This window comes from Belonocnema kinseyi, chromosome 2 (genome assembly GCF_010883055.1).
Source record: "Belonocnema kinseyi isolate 2016_QV_RU_SX_M_011 chromosome 2, B_treatae_v1, whole genome shotgun sequence".
Lineage (NCBI taxonomy): Eukaryota > Metazoa > Arthropoda > Insecta > Hymenoptera > Cynipidae > Belonocnema > Belonocnema kinseyi.
Window position 1 is genome coordinate 58,300,499 of NC_046658.1, and position 19,938 is coordinate 58,320,436.

General features: G+C 35.9%; 1 protein-coding gene across 3 annotated transcripts in view; it reads right to left on the reverse strand.

Annotated features, from left to right (window-relative positions):
* Positions 1 to 19,938, reverse strand: part of LOC117168464 (tight junction protein ZO-1) — a 154,016-nt gene that overhangs the window by 57,428 nt on the left and 76,650 nt on the right. For 2 of the 3 annotated variants that reach the window (XM_033354133.1, XM_033354135.1), the window contains exon 3: positions 1,375 to 1,527. In XM_033354133.1, coding sequence (XP_033210024.1) covers positions 1,375 to 1,527 — 153 coding nt within the window. Of the gene's footprint in view, positions 1 to 1,374; positions 1,753 to 1,931; positions 2,944 to 19,938 lie in introns of those variants that run through there. The other variant, XM_033354134.1, reaches the window with a different exon arrangement.

The following is a 19,938-nucleotide window of genomic DNA, read 5'->3' on the forward strand; positions in this document are numbered from 1 at the left end:
TTTATTGAATCTCTCTTTGCAATATATATCTAATATTTATTTAAATTAACTAACACATGTCTCATTAAGTTTCAATGTAATCGTAAATAAGTCGTAGGCTAAACTTCACCCCATATTCATGCGTTAACTTTCTCTCTGATATCGTTATGCCAAATATCTGAATTGCGAACCCTTTCAAAATATTCGCATATCACCTGGCAACTTACCTATACAACTCTGCCGTAAAATTGTCAAATATCTTTGGATTCAACGCACGAGTTACCAAATCGTTAATATCAGGACGGGAAGGATGAAGGAAAGAATGTCGAGTGAGTCAAACCGCTGGCACTCCAGCTGCATGACTGCATCTTGGTGTCAGTCTATAATGCAGTCCACGAACCATTCGCTACATGTACATATATACAATATTGTACGTGTACGTTTAAAGCAACAACGAATCTCTCTTTCTTATTCTACGACTCTACGAGCTCCTTGGAATACCGCAAGGAAAATCGGCTGCATTGAAAGATCGGCCTTAGGCCGTGCCATCGACTTTCTTCGCAGTAATGTCCCGACTGCGGAATGCAGTTAGGAACGAGGCCTTATCGAGCTAGGGGTGTAGGATTGCCTCGCTTATCTAGCCTACCTCTCCAATAAACGTTTCCACGTCAGCATTCGCATGACTCTTGTCTAGAAATTATAATCAGCTCTGCCAATGTCATCATTCGATGTATAGAAAATTGAAATTAACGGTTAGACTCGCCCCAAAAACTCGTTTCATCAGCTCATTGGTTTGGGTGTACCGTTGAAACATGCGCGTGTTTATGATTATTCTCATGTGTATAGACTGGCAAATCAAGTTTCGCCGCGTCGTAAGTAGGAGGGACCATAGGCTATACCGTTGCGAACAAGACAACGTTCACATACTTCGTATCTCGTACATTTTTACTAAAGTCAATTGAAAACTATACGAAAAAGTGCGAATTGATTTCCAAGAATTGTGGTAATTTCGTGCGCCAAAAGTATTTCTTGCTTTATCTCGAGAAAAAGAGGTTGCTGATTGAATGAAACAAGTTTCGAGTATTGATACTCAAGGATTAGCTTATTATTAATCGCGATTATAGAATATTTATTTTCGTTCTGTAAGGTAGCGTAATTGAAGAAGCTCGTTTCGTACAGTAAATAATACTAATTATTTTGTACCCCCTAAGTACCAAGCTATTTTCGAAAATCATTTCTGAGAATATAATCTCCTTAAAATTTAAAGGGTCTTTCCAATGCGTCAAACTCATATGACAAGCGCATTTGCAAGCCCTTACGAAGATCCACGTGGCGCACAAATGTACCGGGACATCCCTTAAGCTTAATCCTATATGCATATAGAACAGTATATACCTGAGTGTCGGCTACGCTGTTGCTATTGAAAATAGGTCCATTTGTGGAAGATGAGTTGAGGGGCGATCCAGAATTTCCTCCGATGCCACCTCCCCCTCCAACCCCACCACCGCCAGTACCACCTCCTCCAATGCCGTTGTCGTTTCTATCCATCTTTGAATGCCACAAAAAACAAAACTATTTAATCTTCACTCAAAATAAAAATCGCTTCACTAACTTGACACAAAACTTTGCACAATTTCGACGCGCATCATGTGCATCGACTTCTTAAGTCGCTGAAAACACCACAGCAAATGGCAAGAGATTGCAACTTCACCACCTACTCGTTATTGTTCCATCATTAATGCATCACCAAGCATCGAATTAATATTTCGAAACCTGGAAAACAAGTATTTATGATTTCCACTACATACAAAAAAAGCATATCACAATGCTGCATAGTAATTTGTCAGCGAAACTTTCATTCAAATCTTGATTTACAATAAGGATGTTTCTTTACACAGAATTTGTTTATTTTTATATGATATTCAAGAATTTGTACGGTCCAAGTCACTTACAGTGGAGTACAACTCGAGAGGAAGCACGTGGTTGGTAGCGTAAGGCAGCGTACGAGATATCTTCGGCGCATTCGCGCTACTGTGACATTGGTGTATACCCAGTGGCAAACTCGCTTCACCTGTTTTCCTTTTCGCCCGTGGTTTTGCTGCCAAACTCTTTTTTCCCCTCTTTGCTTTGCCTTCCCTCTCGCGCCTACTGACGCTGTTGCATGGCTCAGCCACTACTCTCGTTCTCCTTGGTCGACCGGCTTGTCGTCCACTCGCTTTTACCGAGCCTCGAAAGCAGATCTGTCGAAATCCCTCGAGGGCGAAAACACTCTTCACGAAATCACTAAGAGATCCAAAGTTCAAATCAGAGTTGCAGGCATTCAAATCACTATTTCAGCCCGGTCCACCAAACCCCTTACAGTTGGGGAACAGGCCTTTGGACCTGAACTTTACACTGGCTGTGTTGAAGAACATCCTTTCATGACTTTTGCAAGTCAGTACCTGTATTAAAAAATTGCGCAAATACTGATTTTACCTCAGAATATAGGAAAACAATGCAGTTAGGAGGTTATGCCAAACCAATTGACGGATTATTTAGTTCAAACACAGTTCCACAACACTACAATAATAACGCAAAAAAATGTTTTTACTTAGCCAAAATGGTACAACCAAAATAACCAGCATAGAAAGTGCCGAAATAATTCCAAGAAACCGGGTTGACGGCACTGTCAGAAGTCCACACTACATCTTATCCACCCACGCGATTAAGGTCTTTCCGCACCGAGAAACCGGTCTTTCGCAGCATTCCTGGACCAGGTTGTCCAAGGATTCAGGATTTTGAAGGGCCGGGTTCGAATGGAAAATTTTACATGTCCGTGCACGTTTGGCCTTCACCTTCCTTGCCTTGATAGACTACCTTGCACCTGATGCAGGAATTATGAAGAGTTCTACTTGTGGACGTGGTAGGTTTTGATTGTAAGCTGGATCGGTTAAAGAAGGACGCGGCGAGAGAAAGGAGTCGATACGACGATGACGATCGTAGTAGTGGTACTGACTCGGCTATGCCGGTTGTGGTGGTTGCCGAGCTGCCGTTGCCGGTAGTGGTGGTGGTGCTTTGACACGAGAACCAGGAGGAGGAGTTGGGCCCAAGAGGGCCGACACCGGTTTGCCTGGTCGGTTCACTAGTTGGCGAGACTGCAGGTAGAGGTCGGCTTGGAGGTCTTGTTTGATCCTCAAAGGGGCCTTAAAAGTGTGCTACAGTGTACATATTTTGAGAGATGGTTTTTTGGAGAAGTAGTTGATACAAAAACTCCAAGAACTGCTAAGAAAACAGCCATCTTGTTGAAGAGAGACATGCAAGACTGCTGGAAGCAATCATCATGGTGCCAGTAGAGGCCAAGCTTGAAGAAAATTTTACCTGTTCTTGGAAATGTAGAGGGATGGGGGCAGAAACAAGAGATTAAATAAGATGAGCTTCAGTTTAGGAGGTCCTGCTATTGATCTCACAAACATAAAAATCCAATTGTATTTCTATTTCTAGTACTTGATGAATATTTAATTGCATCCCAACTATAATAGATCATTGTTTTATTTATATTTTAGGAACGGGATGATAGATGAGGAGTTAGATAGACGCATAAACGAAGGTAAGAACGTTATTGGTAAAGCAGGGCCCCTTGTCAGAAGCAAAAATATATCAAATAAAGCTAAATTAGCAATACATAATTCAATATTTGTACCGACTGTACTATACGGCAGCGAGACATGGGCATATCAAGAAAAAGATAAGAATAAAATTAACACAATTGACATGAGATTTTTGCGCATAATATGCGGGAAAACTCTGATGGACAAAGTGAGTAACGAGATAATTATCAAAGAATGTGGTGCAGAAGAGACGTTAGTAGACACATGGGAAAGAAATCGGTTAAGATGGTTCGGACATGTTACGAGAATGCCAAATGAACGACTAACGAAACAGGTATATTAAGGTAAAGTAAATGGCAGCGTGCCCAGAGGCAGAACGCGGAAAGAATGGTTAGAATGTGTGAATGAGACCTTAGTCAGAAGAGACATAAGAAGCCACAGAAACAGGAGAGCCTGCATGAAAAAATGCATGGACGTAAAAGAAGCTAGAGAAGTATGCCAGGACAGAAAAGTATGGCGGAAAATATTGAATAAAAAGAGTGTCAGTAGAGTAAATGACGCCTGAAACACAAGACCTTGGATACACTGTAAGAAAAATCTGTATGCGGTTTAATATACATGTGTGTGAAGCAAATATGCACTACCGCTACTGGAATGTAACATACATTGGTGTAGTGAATTTAACATACATCTGTATCAAATTTAATATACAGGTCAGTACAGCAATGTGCATAAAAACTCAACCTGCTTTCATTTCTTTAAATCTTCTCAAATATTCTCAGTAAAATTAATAATCTAGAATTCGTCGACTCAGTTGTTATTTATAATGGAAATGCAATGTGCGGGAAATTTTTTTCCCCTAAATTCGTTCTAAATGGTCAAAACTTAAGTCGAATACAGTTAATTGTAGGTTAAGTCTGTTATTTATTTGCTTGATTGAACTTTTCGACTTGAAATCCAATTTTATTTTCGGTTAACAGAAAGAGGGTATCATTATTTATTATTTAGAATCGAAAATTACAGCTAAACTTATTTTAAATTTGTGAAAAAAGAAATCATATGATTTTTCTCGCAAGTGATTAACATGAATGTATATGAAATTTAATATACGCGCTCTTAATGGCGATTTCGTATGCTTAGTGTATTAATTTTCATACACATGGGAATATTAAAGTTAATATTATTGTTAACAGTGTACCAATGGACCCAAGTCGGGATCCGTACATGACGACTTTGTGAGGATCTTCACTTGGGTGATTGCTAGAGAGATTGATCAGCAACCTGGATCGGAGCAGTGTTGCGGAACGAACGTGTTATTTAAATAAATAACACGAGAATTCCGGATCAATCTAAAAATTGTATATGTCTGCCGAACATTACTCTCTTCCCCACCGAGTGAGTTACGCCTACCCCGAAAGGGAAATGGCTTAATGGTGTTATTACTATTATTTCACCAGTAGGCCATTTCCCTTTCGGGGTAGGCGTGACTCACACGGTGGGGAAAGGAGTAATGTGAGGAAGGGATAGAAAAGTAATAATAAATAATAATAATAATATAATATAAATAATAATAGTAATAATATAAATAATAATCCATCTCTAACTAAAAAATGCCTTCGACATGTTGCGCAGTATAAGCCTGTGACAACATTTCAACACTGAAATGTTTTTCCCCTTTAAAAGAGCCTCGGTGGCTCAGTTGGTTAGACCCCCGGACTTCACCGCAGAGGTCCGGGGTTCGATCCCTGAGCCGGTACCTCTGGAAATTTTTTAATGTACCTTTACCGAGGGTCTGGTGGTTCGGAACCCACCTTAAGCTGTAGGTCCCCCCATCGTGTACTTGACTGCAACCTAGTCCGTCAATGATGGGGTAAAACCATGCTTTGTCCAATATGTCTGGGCAGACTGCTTTCATCAGATCACTTGATTGCATTATAAAAATGCGTCCGTGACTGATGATATATACTGGGACAGCCCCGTGCAAAAATGATCAAATAATAATAATAATCGAAATCCTAATCCTCTCTCTAATTTATTAGATTAGCATTTTTTTTGTTGACCAAAAATTTAAAAACAATGTTAGGCACCATGGAATACTAAAAGGAATGACTGTATAGCAAGGGATGTTCCATAAAATGAGATGTGAATGACGTCACCAATCCTTGCCTCACTTTGTGCATCGATCCTTATCACACAATCCCAGGCAGATGGCAGCAAATTCAACTCACTTTGCTACCTCGTTTAAATCTCCAGCAGAGTGATTAATCTTACAAGGAAAACTTTTTTAAATAAAAACATTCCGCTTGAGACAAGCTCAATTGATCAAGTTGCTATATGCGAAATGTAATTTTCGATAAGACAATCCTAATTAATGGTTACTAAACCTAATTCAAATGCATTTTATCTAGGGTAATATTCTATTCGCAATGTATTGTTTAAGGACAAAAATATAAATCCTCAGATAAAATGCGAATAATGTCATAGTTGTCTGGATGTCTGGCACATACCTTATCTTGCAATCCTGCAGGAAATTCTTGGTATACCTTAATATTATGGCCGACAAGCACAAAAACTAACTCATCGTCCAAAAGATAAGTCTAATTCTGGGAAGGATGACTAACCAGGATCAATGGGTTCGTAAAATAAGAATGACGTCACTGATCCTTGATTTACTATGCAGGCTGTCGTTAATAAATCAAAGCCTGAATTGTAAGGGTACATTGAAAAAAAATTAGCTGAGTCAACTATTAGCCATTTAAAGAGATACAGTAGCTACACCAATGACCCAATTTTTAACATTGGCAATTTCCCACTAGGCATAATTTAATCCAAAATTATTTGAAATTAATTTCCCCACCTATGGAACTCGAAGACAATAACGAAATTGAGAATTGATACGAGAATAGAAAAATACTGACTTTGAAACTCCCTTATTACTGAGATAATCTTATCCGATTAAATTAATTTCTTTCGATTGAAGAGGTAAATCTATTATCCAAACCTTGGAACATGGCGTTTTACAAAAGTAGAACAAGTAGGAAAAAGAATGCACACCCAGCACGCTGGTATTAATGATTCTTAGCATGTCTGAGCCTGATTGAGAAGATCGAAGCAATACGTTGCAGCCAATAAAAGGAAAGTGGTAGATTGAGGTAACCTTCTAAAGGAATCTTGGGCTGGGCTCGTAATATGCAGTTAGAGATTGTCAGCCATCTTGAAGTGCCTCGTTCCCCTTCCGGCTGTCGTATCGCCCCTTGGGGAAATGCTCGGTCTCCTAAGCCTAAGATCCTTGGTATGTTCAACGTTTCTACGATCTACGCTCTCTACGTATGGATGGCTTATGCCTTACAACTTTTACAACATAGCCAGTGCATCGGTGCACACCATCAGCATGAGGCACACACACTCATTTGGCGAGGTGGGCTAAGGTGGAAGACACACGAGACACACCTTGGCTCTTCTCACATACCTAGCCCCTAGCGGCTAGCCGATAGCCACTTTTGCCGATCCTCCTGGATGGCCCTTTTCTTTTCCCTCGACTTCGAGATCCACCGCAATGCGACTGCCTCCAATTACGCAAACCTCGTTAGTCCCCGCAATGGAAGTGTAATGGTGGTGGGATATAATAGCGATGAACTCGAAAACACCCACTCAAGAAGGTGCCCTTGTGCGTCTTGCGGGATTCGCAACACCTGTGCGTAGACTTGGAAACGGAAGGGGCTTCAGAGCAACAATTTACTTCAAGGCTTTTTTTTATATGTTCGTGACAGATTTATTGTCGCAGGATATATCTAAGTAAACATATTTCCACTGAATAATATTAGAAATTTACAAGCAACTAAATTCTTTTCCCAAGGCAATATTCTAATATCTGTACACACTTATAATCCCTATTTTAGAGATCGGTAAGAAAATGTCCTTTTAATTTAAAGTCCTTTAATCTTTAGGGAATTTAAAGAAATTTTACAATGTCAAATCAATATTCTTCAGCACTTTTCAATTTGAAGTAGAAAAGGGGCAAAACATTAAAATAAAAATCTCACATTTAACGGGGTTAAGGGTGATCGCCAAAAAGTTGACCACTTCAATTCCCAGTAATTTTCACTTTTCCTTCAAATATAAATTTTGTTCTTAAATTATCTCAGTAAAGAAGTCATTTTAAAGCACAATTCAGTAAAGTTTCCCGATTTTAGACAAATTCGTATAAAAATGACAAATGAAAAAGTACGCAAAATGTTTTCTCACACACCCATCTTAAACTACGAATTTAAACTGTAAAATAGGGTAACCAGAAAAAAACACTTTTGGTTTTCTTAGTAGCGAAAGGCAAATAGCGGATGAGGGCTCCGCCCCGAAAATTAAACAGCTTAAGTCGTAGACCTGTCAAATTTCAAAAATTTACTCAGATTTGTTTTCAATGTAGCACGTTTAATTATACTTTTTCTTAATCTGCTTTTTCAAAAAATATAATCTTCAACCTTAAAGGAAAATATTCTCCGAATTTCCGTATCAGATATATATTATTGGGGCTGTTATTAGTCTTTGAAAACAGTGGAAAATAGCATTTTTTAGGCAACCGTACATAATATTGATTACGAATTTTTCACTTAAAAAATGCTTTTATATAGATTCTAAAGACCTCAAGAACAACATATTAAAAGTTCAAATTAAAAAGTGGGTAACTTCGTGGTTAAAACCTTAAATTAAAAAATATTTGGTTTTCCCTATGTTAATTGCATAAGAACTTTAAAGACGATGCGTCACCTCTAAATATTGTTTAAAAATTTCTTTACAAAAATCTACCTTCTACAATACCATAAACTACCGTTATTTGCCTTTCGCTCCTGAGAAAACCAAAATTGTTTTTTTTTCTGGTCACCCTACGGCTTACGCCTACTGTACAATTACTTAATAATATTAAAATAATTTTAAAATATTTTATATTTACAGGTACGACTTATACTGAGTCTAAAAAGATACAAATCAAGAGTAGCGTTTAGGATTTTAAAATTCACTTTAAAGTCTGTCCTACAAGTTTTTTGCCTGGTCACGCTGCATTGCTACTTTGGGATAAAATTCTAAAATAATTCTTCAAACTATTCATAATGCGGTCTAAAATTGTTAATGTTATGCTTGCAAAAATATTTGTATAATTAACAATCTATTTAACAAAGTTCATTCCATATAACAGTTACCCGTGCAGAAATTCCAATTTGGATCTGATAGGGGCCAGATCGGGCAGAATTTGGCCCAAATCAGACTATCTAGATGGGGCCAGACTCGAAATGAAACTCGATGCCTGATTGGGGCCCAAGCGCTGCGCCCAGAGATAACCATACCTGGCCCCGATCGGGCCCATATTAATTTATTTTTCTAATTCTTAATTAAAAGGGATTCTTAAATAAAATAATATTAAAATCGAATATATCACCTCCTTAACTGAAATTTGAGAATATAAATATCAGGTTACCTAACAGATCGCGATATGAAAAAATTGGAGTATGCCAGACACTTTTTTTCGAGCAAACGGAAAAAGTCAAACAACGCAATATCACCGCCAGCATTTGTGTATGATAAACCATTTAAGTATTTTGCAATATATTTTTGGTTTTAATTTCTAAATTGAAGTTGCTTTCAATTTCTATATTGAACCTAATCGTGGAAAATATCAAATAAAGTATAAATAAATAACCTCATTTCGAGGTTAGGTTTCATTTTAACATTCTTAATAAATTTATTTATTATAGTCTTCAATACGTAATTCAGGAATATTTTGAAGTGTACTATACCTACGCATTCGTCTTGTGCTCACTTTTGGCATTTTTCCCACTTATTTTGTCACTATTTCAAATAATAATGGAAATATTTTTGACGCTTGACACTTTAAATTGAAACTTGGAGATTTGGAGTCAACCCACTTTAGTCCCCGAAATTAATGGAGCGCCATCTACTGGTAAGCTTGGCTGTTAAGTCGGGGTCTAGACGGGGCCAAATTTAAAAACCACAAAATTGTGTGCCCAATCTGTCCCAAATCGGAAAAAAGGTAAACATTTGGCAATTTCTGCACGGGTAATAATGATAAATATTTTTCATGAAATGTCCGGTAACGCTCTATGTTGATTTCTCATACTATAAAATGAGAGGATATTTTAAAAAGCTAAATGCAAATAACACAAATCGTAAAAATTTTAATTGTTCCTATATTTTGAAAAATTTTGTGTCCATCACAAATACATTCCTTAATCTCTTATTTTCATATTTTCTTACTCCCTTAATTCAAAAAAGTTGTTTTAGGCTGTTTAGAAATTGGTTAATTATTTTCGGAAATCTTAATGTCTAAAAAGGTCCACCAAAGGTTTTTAGTAATCAACCTTAAAAATTAATAATAAAAAATAGCATTTAAAAACATACGTTTTTAAATTTGTATCATGTTCGTTTAAAACATTTGATTTCGAAAATTCGAACAGTCTATAGGAATTTTTGATTTCTGTAATGTTCCAAATTCAAATATTGTTAATTTCTAAATAATGAAACTTTTAAAACTAAAATTGAAAATTTTCCGTTTTATATTTACACCTGATAAATTAAACGTTCACTTCAATTAAAGCATAAACGATTAGACATTAAAATTTTCCGATTAAAACATTCAAATTCAAGCAATTTTAAACTGGAGATTTTTAAAAGTAAATCATTTTAGGATTAGATCAGTTTCTTAATGTTTCATATACTTTATAATAAATAATTGAAAATGGTAATTTGCGCTGTGGGAAGATTGAACTATTCATTCAACTTTTTTGGTTTACAAAGTTTTGATAACATCCGTTATTCCGAAAACCTCGAGCTACGTTCACATCCTGTCTAGATTTCCGAATATAGGTAATCGATTATGGTAGACAAATTATAGACGAAAGCACACTCATTCATGCATAATTAAAAAATATGAAATATTATTTACTCGCAAATAAAAACAATCAAACGATGAAAAGTACAATTAATTGTTCAACATTTAAATATGAAAGTCACGTCGCTGACTATACCCAAGTGCGAATTGCCGGAGCTGAATACACGGCCCAGTGTTGGTCCAATTTTGGCAGCCAAAGGTCGGCTAAAGTTATTGGGCCAATATCGGCATTTTAATCGGCCCAGTGTTGAGCCAATGCTGGCAGCCTATATTGGCTATTTATATTTGCCGATCCTCCACCGATGCTTGGCCCAGTATCGGCACTTTATTGCGCCAAGTATCACTTTTAGTACGCGGAACCATGTTTCACGAGGATCAGCCAAAGTCTGGTCCAGTGACGGCACATTACTGGGCCAAGAGTCACTTTTATCACGGAAAACCATGTTTTATTTAAATGGGCCCAATTTTGAGCCAGTATTGGCAGCCTATATTGGCTATTTATATTCGCCGATTCTCCACCGATGCTTGACTAAGAATCGGCACTTTGTTTCGTAAAGTCTCAATTTTAGCACCTAATAAATAAATTTTACACGAAAGATAAAAAAAAATTATTGAAAAATTGTCAAAGTTCACGATAAAATTTGTTAATTCCTGGCATTAAAAATTTTTAATGTTTATGAAAAATTACATTTCCTGTCATTGCAAAAAGTTGTAAAGCAGGCTACAACGGAAAAAATAAAATATTACGCAAAGAAAAATTGTAATCGATTTAAATTATTGTGTTGATATTCCTGTTAACATTTCGTCGCATAATAATAAATAATTAGAAAAAGAGGGCTTCAAATTTGGTTCTTTAACTTTTCTGAACTGCAGCTTATGAGGATGACTTTTTCACAGCGTTTCAACTTGTCGGTTTAGCGGAGTGGTTAGCACGTCCGACTGCTAGGCAATAGATGTAGGTACATAGATGTAGGTTCGATACCCCGAAGCATTAGAAATTTTATTCGTAATATAATGTTCAAAATGAAATATATCTATTCAGTCTAAGCAGGACCATTAATATTTATATTCAAAGTACTCGCAATCAATTAATATTTATTTTTTAAATATCTTTTTTGTCATATCCTTAGATCGTAGCCAGTGTTGGGCCGACAATGGCAGCCAAGCCCTGGCTGCAAATTCAAGGCCATAGTTATCAATCCAGCAATGGCGCGACGATAGCAGCCAGGTTTGGTCCAGTACTGGTACCCAGTGTTGGGCCGACAATGGTAGCCAAACCTTGGCTGCCAAGTGCAGGCCCTAGTTATCATTTCGTCATTGGCGCGATAATGGCAGCCGAGCTTCGGAAATATTTTTGCCGACTATGGGCCAATTTTGGGCCGCATGTGACTTCGCACTTGGGTAATGATCAAAATCAACAATGTTTTCTTATGTTCGAAATTCATTTCTTTTCATATATCAATAAAGTGTATTTAATTTATGTTAAGCAGTGAACAAAATATTTTTTCTTAACTTTTAGGAACGCACTTTTTGCATATTCCAATCAATAAAAATGACGTACTCTTAAGAATGATCCAATCCGGCCACTCCTGTATAGATTCCCCTGAAATAAATATTAAAAATAAGACAAATTGAACCTTTCAAATTCAATAAAGTCTTAAAAGCTTGAAATGTTAAAGCGCAAATTTGATTTTTATGGTGAAAACTATGAAAAACACATAAAAATCATGTTTTTTTACGTTTATCTTAGTAAATAGTGAAAATTTATAAAAAAGCTTTAAATTAAAGTTGTAGATCCTTGAAAAATATATATTTTATGTTCAATATATTTTTACCCTACGACTGACAGTTTTCGAGAAAATAAGGTAAATGTCGGTACGAAGTGTAGAGTTGCTTAAAGTCACACACGATACCCTTTTCAACGTGTGATAGGGGGTGGGAAGGCACACCTATTACTGGCCACAGAAATAACTTAGGTAACACACGGCCCCCTTTCCCACGTCTCATGGGGGGGGGGGGGCATTCCTGTGACTGGCCGCAGAAATAACTTAAGTCATACACAACACCCTTCCCAGAGTTTCATGGGGGTGGAAAGGCATCCCAATGACTGGTCACAAAAATAACTTAGGTCAGAGACGACCCCCTTTCCAACGTGTCATGGGGGGCGGGAAGGCGCCCCTGTGACTGGTCCCAGGAAAAACTTAGGTCACACAAGACCCCTTTTCCAACATGTCCTGGGGGCGGGAAGGCATTCCAATGACTGATCACAAAAATAACTTAGGTCAGACACGACGCCCTTTTCAACGTGCCATGGGGGGGGGGGCATACCAATGACAGGTCATTCAGGTCTTAACTTTCCAAGAATTTTTTATGTTCAGTATTTCTGCGATTTTCAATATTTAACGTCCATCTAGCCTTCCAGGAATTTTTTATACAATTTAAGTCGCAACGCTAAACATTTTGCAGTATATCTGTGATTTTTCATATTTATCGTCTATTTTGTCGAAAACCATCAGTCGTAGGGTAAAAACATATTCACCATAAAATATGTATTTTCAAAGGATCTACAACTTTTATTTGAAGCTTTTTTATACATTTTCACTATTCACTGAGATAAATGTAAAGAAACATGATTTTCATGGGTTTTCCATGGTTTTCACCACGAAAATCAAATTTGCGGGTATTTTCACTATCATATTCATGATCAGCGTGTCAAAATACATAAGTGTACGACGTTTCGTATTAATCGGAGGTAAGCGCTTTTCGGAACTTTATCCTAATTCGATAGTTCATTGTTTTCTTATGCCAACATTATCAGGTTTTGTTCGCCCAGGTATGAAAAGTAATTTTACCCCCCATCGGGAGAAAAACGAAAAGTTTGCCGTTTTAAAATCATTTATTTTTCGCATTACCTTATAATTGATGATGTTAAATTTTGAACAGTGTTTAGTATTTTAAGAAACTAGATAAAAATGGATAAAATAAGGATAATAATATGTAAAATTTGTAAACACGATCTTCATTGGAATGGTGGCCGTGGGTAGATACAGCATTCTGATAAGAAGATGATATGCTCTCTTCCAGTTTGTAATTTATGTAATGCGCTTTTTAAGATAAAGAGAAAACGTAATGCGACAACTCTAGTTAGCAGCAAATTGATGAGACGTATCCAGAGATGCACTTACATTCTCACATATTTGAAATTCTTCCCCTCTACATAGGACTCTGACGGAATTAGATATAGCCAGAGATTATAATATGTATGCCAAGCAAGAAAAAAACTATGGAGCTCCGAAACTTCGGGAAATAACTCACATTCAGGAAATGACCATCAGGTAATTTCTTACAATGTCTTGAAACCTTGTATCGGCTTCACAATTAACCCATAACACTTTTCAAACTGACAATTATCCCACGCGCAATTTTTAAATTGCCTATTAGCTCCTGTATGTTTCTATAACTGGTGTTGCAAGTTTTTAATAAAACGGATTCGTTGAAATCTTTCTTTTTTTTATCAAGATACGAGATGCGGTGATAATTGGTGGTTGAGAAGGGCTGATGAAAGAGGTTGAATGCGTGCGTGACTGACGGGTTGACATGCATGCAGAAGCAAAGATAGTCACAGAGTATCATTTAAAAATTAAAGGGACCGAACGAGTTTGACCAGTTAAATCTTTTTTCTTCTTCTCCCAGTCCCACTCTCTTTTCATCTCCTTTGCGAGAAGCCAACTAAATAGATTTCTGGAATTGGCAATGATTCTCGTTGCGTTATGAACTAAGACAAGGTGGCCACTCAATCTTGACAAAAAATTCCAGTCTATTTCCCGGTTTTGACGACCAAACATTATATTTTTCGAGGCTGACTTTTAAGCGATTATGATAATAATAATTTAATACCAATTTTTTAATTATATATCAAATGAAAAAATATATGCCAGCTGCGCGAGCACATTTTCTTTGCGCGCTACGCGCGCGGCGCTGCACGCCTAGTTTGAGTGCGCCTAGGGCGCGCGGGTACCCTCTCGCGCTTCACACACGTTTTTATACGTTTCATGCGTACACTTCAACTACATTTTTTCAAATATTGTAAATACAAGAAATTAAATCAAAAACTGTGATTTAAACATCCGAGGAATTACAAACATAAATTGTAACTGAAATTTTTTTCGATTTGTTTTTAAAGAAGGTTCTCAAAGCACCTACGGCTTTGACGATTACATTCTCATTACGAAACTCGCGCTCGATAAATTCCCAGGTGGAAATGTCGTTAGTGTGCTTGAGTTCACCACCGGCTCAGTACTGGCCCAGTACTGCCCACCAGTACAGACAGCCAGTGGTTCGCCCAGTACTGGCAGAACGTTGGCTGCACGACTGGGGCGACACTATGCCAGTAGTACAAAAATAGACTTTAAAAAAAAACACGTCTACAAATGTTGTCAGGGTGTTTTGATGCCTTAATCGTTGTAGAATAGTCTAAAACGCCTAAAAACCAAAACGTTACGCGAAGGTTTAAAGAAAATTGTTATAAAAAAATGGTTGCGCAACGTGGTAAAATTTATATCAACGGAACTTAAAAATTTTACCACGTTGCGCAACCATTTTTTTATAACAATTTTCTTTAAACCTTCGCGTAACGTTTTGGTTATTTTACATTCACATAACGTCGTATAATTATAAATAATTAGAAAAAGAGAGATCAAAATTTGGTACTTGAACTTTTATGAACTGTACCTTATGAGGATGGCTTTTTCACCAAGTTTCACTTATCGGTTTAGCGCAGTGGTTAGCACTCCAGACTGCTAGGCGATAGATTTAGGTAGTATAGATATGTAGGCTCGCGTCCCCCTTAGCGTTAGAAATTTTATTTGTAATATGATGTTTAAAAATGTAATATATGTATTCATTCTAAGCAGTGCCATTAACAAGTATTGACAAAATATTCGCAGTCAAGTATTATTTATTTTTTAAATACCTTTTCTGTTATATCTTTAGATAGATTATAGAAATAGTGGGTGTTAAAATTAAACAAATAGTTTCAAAATTATATTTTTGTAATTATAAATAATATTCCGACGATATGCAGTCGTATGATGATGAATGGATGGTCTTTAAAACAATTAAATAATTTTTTATCATTTTTAAAATTAACTCCAGCATTTTCGTACGCCAGCGATTTGCCAGTACTGCCCTAGTACTAGCAGTCAGTATTGCGCCAGTGCTGGCACACCAGTACCGCCAAGCATTACAAGCAAGTACTGACACAGTACTAGCCCAGTACAGCCAGCCCGTACTGGAACTCCGGCAGTCTGTACTGGGCCAGTACTGGGTCGGTGGTGTATTTCCACCTGGGTTGTGTTTAATTGAAAAGCTTCATCAAGATAATTAAGAAATTTTATGATAACAGTTTCGAAAAACATATATTTGATATCTAGTAGAAATTCGGATTGATATTTCTTAACCCATTAAAAACCATTTTTTTCTTTTTTTGAAAAGTATATAATTTTGCTAATTTTCATGAAAATAAAAAATTTTTATTTGGATAATTTGCAAGTCTTTTACCCATCTATATAGAACTTTGACAAAAATTTTTATAATTAAAAAAAATTTGAAAATTTTGCAAATGCTCTATTTTTCTAAATTTTGGGCTAATCGAAAAATTCGGCTATAATAGTTTTGAAATATATTTGATATCCAGTGAAAATTTTGAATGAAATTTTTGTATCTATGAAAAAAATAATTTTTTCTATTTTTTGAAAATTTACAAATTTTCAAAAGATATATAACTTTTCTAAATTTCATAAAATTAAAAAATTTTCCTTAGATAATTTGCAAGTCTTTAACCCATTTATAAGAAACATTTATAAAAATTTTTTCAAAATTTTGAAATTTTGAAAATGCTCTCAATTTTTTTTTTGGTTGAAAATGTCTGATTAGCGAATTTAAGCTTCATTTTGGGGACCTTCAGAAGTGTAGCAAATGCGGACTCGATAGGGCAAATCCCTCAAAAGTTAGCGTGGCTACGACATTCAGGTAACCATACATAAAGACACCATTAAATGTAAATACACACACACACATAATTATTACACCATTAAGCCATTTCCCTTTCGGGGTAGGCGTGACTCACTCGGCAGCGGAAAGAAGTAGAGTGTGGAAGGGATAGAGATTTTTCAGATTGATCCAGAATTCTCGTGCTATTTAAGTAAATAACACGTTCGTTCCGCAACACTGCTCCGACCCAGGTTGCTGATCAATCTCTCTAGCAATCACCCCGAGCGAAGAACCTCACGAAGTCGTTATGTAAGGTTCCCCACTTGGGTCCATTAATAGCCAAGGTCTTAGTTTCAACAGTTGAATTTTCAACATCATAATAAAATTGTCCACAAAATAGTAAGATTTTCAACCAAAAGAGATGAACTGTAAACCCAAAATCGTCGCAAGTTCTGACACCACGTAACCCCATTTGCTTTTGAATGGGATTAGGCGATGTCAGAACTTTAGCGACGAAACAGAATGGTAAATTTTTTCAATAAAAATAATGAAGTTTAAAAAAAAAAGATGACTTTTTAACTAAATAGTCGAACTTTGTAGAAAATAATTAAATTTCCAATCAAATAGTATAATTTTTAACCAAAAGGGGTGAATGCTAAACCAAAAATGTAATATAGACTTTTTAATTTAAAAAAGCATCCATTTAGAAAAAAGAGAAAAAGGGGAATTATCATGAGAACAGGGAAAAAAGAGGAACTCATTAAAGAAAGGAGTAAAGGGGGAAATAGGGGAACAAGTATGAAGTCTATTCTTTGATAAACCACAGCCAAAAATTTGAGCAAGGAATCAACTGATGTTATTTAAGAATAAAAATTGTGACGTTTCGCAAGAAAGGGGCCCATTTTGTCGATCGTAGTTTACATCTTTTAGGAGATGTGTCTGTTTTTGTAATCCAGAATCTAAAATATAGATTGTGCATTTACGATAGAAAATCATAAATCCATCAATCATCATAGTATAAACCGAGCATTCATTTTCGAACAAAATATCAACTTTTTAAAACTAAAAAACAACAATCTAAAAAATGCATGGTTTTTAAACTAAAAATTTCCGGCGGTTTCCTGGTGTTAAAAAATATGTGAAATATTGTTCAGAAAATGTGATTCACGGGAGAGGATATTGAAGAACAATCTTAAAGCGCAAGACCCACGAAAGTGACGTCCTGCCGTGTTTTTTGCGATCTTTTGTATCAGAGGTCTTGATCCTTCCCGTAATTCAAAATACGTGCACATTTGCGTACAGCGACCCGTATATCCTGCGTCGTATACCAGATATATCGTGTCCTGTGTTCCGAGGATAAAATCAATGTTCCTTTATCCGGGGTGCTACGAAACCGGTTCTTGACTCGGGCTGCCTGGAATTCTCGAAAGAAATAATCAAAATTCAGAAATTCAGTCTCTTATTAATTATTCCTAACGCGAAGAAACATCGTGACCCTGGCCCGCTGCGTTGCTCCTACACAAGACTCGTCCGCCAACCTAATACCGATGCCATAAAATATAGTCTAGACATTTTTTTTTGAAGCTGGGCATTTGAAAACTTTAAAAACATATTGACCTTTGATAAGTCAAGTGCGAATAGAGTGCATCTTCTTATATGAAGAAGAAGAAGAAGAAGGGTTCATTGCGAAATATTTGTGTGAAGAATATTTCCGCTTATGTGACTATTTTACTACCACTGGGTGTTGTTCAGCGGGGGGTAAGAAAATGAAAACCTATAAGGAAGTTGGCTTCAGCTTTAGAGCGCATTATTTATGACTTGTGCTCGGTATCATTATTGCATTGGAAGTGTACCATTTTCAAATCCCAAGGGGAAAAGAGTTTTGCTTTTCTTCTGGTATTCATAGGCGTCTACGCAAGTAGTGATAAGCGTTTCTTAGTCGGTCTTCTGTCTGAAGTATTTGTACTGGTAGCTAAAAATGAATGAAGGATTCTAAATGAGACCACATTAAATCCGATAGTATGATTTGTAAAGTTTCAATTAAAGCAAAAAATTAGCGATTTAATTAGTTATACACTTTACTAACGCTGAAAAAAATATACACTGAGAGACTTTTTGTTAGAATAAACGATAAAAATGAATAAGAATTTACAATAATATCGTTTCAAAATAGGGAAAACAGGGTTTGCGTATCAAAAATTAATATAGCATTTTTCAGCCGTCAAAACTAATATTTTTGTTCGAACAAATGGAAAGGATGTTGCATTAACTCTCATAAAACTTGCGAGAATTTAAAATTCACTGTATCAAAGTTAACAAGCGAAGTTAAAACGATATTCATACATTTTATTTGAAAGAGCGAAAACATCGTTTGAAGTTGCCATACAAGGCATATGAGAATCTCAAACGACTATATGAAAAATAACTCACTCCACCAAAAGATTTAGCCTTCAGAAGGAGGAACTGAATACACAAATTAAATACAACTAAATGTATAAACACGCGTATAATTATTATTTTTATTACTATATACTTAATTTTTTCACTACATACATAATCGCACGCTTAATCGCTATGGAAAATCGGAACGGCAGATTCGAACCTAACTTACCTAAAGCACTAACGCATTCCCTAACAACTAAACCCCACGACTAACTTACATTATCGAATATTTGGTGAAAATCTCGGCTAAGTGGCGTCGCTTGAAAACTCAGGGCATTATGATTGATTGATGATGAATTGATTTTATATAAAATACATTTTTTTAACGGATCTGATAATATTCTCGTATGAATAATATTCTCTAATTTGATATCTCAGTAACTCAGTATAATAAACTTGAGCGTATTTAGAATGAATATTTTATAAATTGCACTCATTGAATTAAATCATATTACCTTAGTGTATAAATTTCGTCAGAAAGAATTCCTAATGTTTTAAGTTCCATAGTAAATGAATTAATTTAAAATAGAAAGGGTTAACTTTTATTTAAAATGTTGTGAATCATAACTTTTCGGCTCAATCGGAAAATGGCGGAAATAATCGAGGAGAATTCTCAAACGAAACTATATGAAAAATCAAGAATAATGATTTCATAGTTTTCTATGCGTCTCAGATTTCTGTCAACTTCATATTGACAATATTAATTTCTGAAATAAGTTTTCGAGATTAAGATATTCACTATTCTTTTTATTTAAATTATTTTTAGAAAACTCAGTAAAAAGAATATCACTTTTTCATAGTGTTAATTCTTGGAATGGAGATTCATAATATTTCGGATTTAGAATAATACTTTGTCGTCTTCGTGTTTTAAATACTCGCATGATAATGTTAAACTTCGGTACTGAAATGCGAATAAATATAATAAAACCTCAGTTTTCCCTATTTTTGAACGATATTATACTAAAGTATAATTCATGTATTTCATTAATTCTAACAAAAGGTCTTTCAGTGTATGTTTCAATTTAAAACACTATAAAA